This window comes from Hordeum vulgare, chromosome 1H (genome assembly GCF_904849725.1).
Source record: "Hordeum vulgare subsp. vulgare chromosome 1H, MorexV3_pseudomolecules_assembly, whole genome shotgun sequence".
In the NCBI taxonomy this organism is placed as follows: domain Eukaryota; kingdom Viridiplantae; phylum Streptophyta; class Magnoliopsida; order Poales; family Poaceae; genus Hordeum; species Hordeum vulgare.
This window is the reverse complement of record NC_058518.1, coordinates 457,253,202-457,255,501: the sequence shown is the minus strand read 5'-3', so window position 1 is coordinate 457,255,501 and position 2,300 is coordinate 457,253,202. Positions and strand designations below refer to the sequence as shown.

Here is a 2,300-nt window from a genome sequence, read left to right as displayed (position 1 = left end):
GAGATGATGGGTCTGCTTCTCTGCCGCTGGTCAGGTCAGTATAGTTGTTGAGATTTATGCGAAAATATTTAGAGGGACATACCCGATGTGTGAATCGTGGAACACATTCAGACTATTGTAGTTGATGGGAATCAGGATGTAAATGGCAGTGAGTGGGGGAGATTACGGTGAAGGTGGTTTGTGCTCCTGTGTAATTTCGGGACGGGGAGACCATAGTTCGCGCTCTGCAGTTTTCACTTGTGCAATTCGTACATGATTTTATTGACTGGAAACAATGACAATTCACAGCCTCACTTGGTTCAACCGTCAATAATCGACTGAAGCTGAAGCTGAAGCTGAAGCTTAGCTCTCTCCGAACAGCTCAGACCTCAGAGTTACACTCTCGAGCCTCAACAGGCAGGCCCTGCCATATAGCTACGTCACGCTCACGGCTCACGCCGCCATTCGAGCGAGCGCCTCGCCGGCGCGCTCGCCGGTGGACAGCCGGAGCTTCCTGTAGTCGTCGTAGTTGAACGGCTTGAACCGGCGCGGGTGGTGCGCGTCGACCAACGCCTCGGGCGCGCACACCCTGCCGTCCTTGGGCGCGAGGAGGAACATGGCAATCGAGATGCGCGGCACCGCCGCCACGCACTGCACCCGGTGCTTCACGGTGTGCAGCCTCCCGTTGCTCCACGCCTGAAACACAAGACACGGCGCTCATTCAGAATCAGAGTCTCAGCGCACCGGACCGAAACGAATGCGCCGATAATTTCTCTTTCCAGCTGAAGCGAATCGACGGTACCGTGCCGACTTCGCCGATGTTGACGAGGAACGAGCCGGGGACGGGGTCGACGCGGACGAACTCGTCGGTGGCGGGGTCCAGCACCTCGAGGCCCCCGACGCGATCGTCCTCCTGGAGCACGGTGAGGAAGCCGGAGTCCGTGTGGATCTGCACGCCCGAGGAGCCCACGGTGTCCTGCGTGTAGTTGTACCTGTTCATGCGGAACTGGCACGGCCAGTCCTGGAACGGGTGGCCCTCCAGCCCGAGGCTCGCGGCCACCTTGCCGGCGACGTCCACGATCAGCTCGTGCATCGCCTCGGCGTAAGCCTTGACGGTCTCCCTGCGACAGATCGAGAGCACCGAGACCGAAATTGGAGGATCCCAAACTGATTTGGCGCTAAGAAAGGGGCGAATCGAGGCGCGATTTGGTCCGACCTGGCGTGAGGCGGCGCGTCGAGGCGCGCGCAGAAGGCGTCGACGTCGGCGGGGACGGCGGCGTCCAGGAGGCCGAAGGCCTCGTAGAGCGGGTTGGCGGGGCTGGGCGCGACGTAGCCGCTGCCGGCGATGATGTCCGTGTTGCGGCGCTTGGCTTCGTCGGGGAGGTCGAAGAGCGCGCGCACGGAGGCCTTCATCTCCGCCTGGAGCGCCGCGGGCACGCCGTGGCCGGACACGCGGAAGCAGCCCAAGCGCTCGCACGCGTCCCGCAGCCGCGCCGAGTCCTCCGGCCGTGCGCCGGCGAGCCGCAGGTCGATCACCGGGATCTCCACCATCTGCGCTGCTTTACTAGTTGCGCGGAGTCACGCGACGGCGAGCCGCAGGTCTATCACCGTGATCTCCACCATCTGTGATGCTTTACTAGTTGGGCGGAGTCACGCGACGGCGACGCGCCGATATCGCTGGATTGCGTGCGGGGTCTACCAAAAGTCCGTCGACAAGTAAAAAGGAGTAGTATTTAGAGGCCGGCCGTCCCGCCCAATAATTCAATAAGTAAATTTGAAGATATAAATATAGATGTTGTATATTCTTTTTTTTTACATTTTTAAAAAGTTATGACTCCTACAAATAATGTATATTTGATGATGTAAATCTACTACTTCAACAAATGACATAAAAACGACTAACGGTCACCCGGTGATAGTGTTGAAGCCGATGTATAGTAGCAGTTCAGTCGTACTCCAGCCACACAACAGCCCTGTGATTTGAAATTTCCAAACTAAATCATAAAATTTTATCTGTCATAATATCAAACTATTACATAATTCATCAAATCCACAACATAAAGTGCAATACAAATACAATAAAATTCTTACACAATACAAAGGTTTTTTTGCCATGCCTTTTTCAGTACCCCTCCATCAAATCTTTCTGAAATTCATCGTCCAACATCTTTAATTTTATTGTACACCTTAGTGAAACGTTTGATTCATTCATCTTTTCTCATCGGCATAACGTGTATGCCCATGAGATCATAGAAGGTGTAATCCAAACTTTGTTCATGTTCATTCTCAATGATCATATTATCTATGATCACACAAGTAGT

General features: G+C 54.3%; 1 protein-coding gene across 1 annotated transcript; it reads right to left on the bottom strand.

Moving 5' to 3' along the window:
- Positions 1-230: 230 nt before the first annotated feature.
- On the bottom strand, positions 231-1,694 carry LOC123444958 (2-oxoglutarate-dependent dioxygenase DAO-like). The gene is made up of 3 exons (XM_045121856.1): positions 1,196-1,694; positions 782-1,100; positions 231-675 (listed from the first exon to the last, which is right to left on the bottom strand). Exons 1-3 carry the CDS (start codon positions 1,528-1,530, stop codon positions 433-435), a joined length of 897 nt encoding a protein of 298 aa, XP_044977791.1. The 5' UTR covers positions 1,531-1,694; the 3' UTR covers positions 231-432.
- Positions 1,695-2,300: the final 606 nt, after the last annotated feature.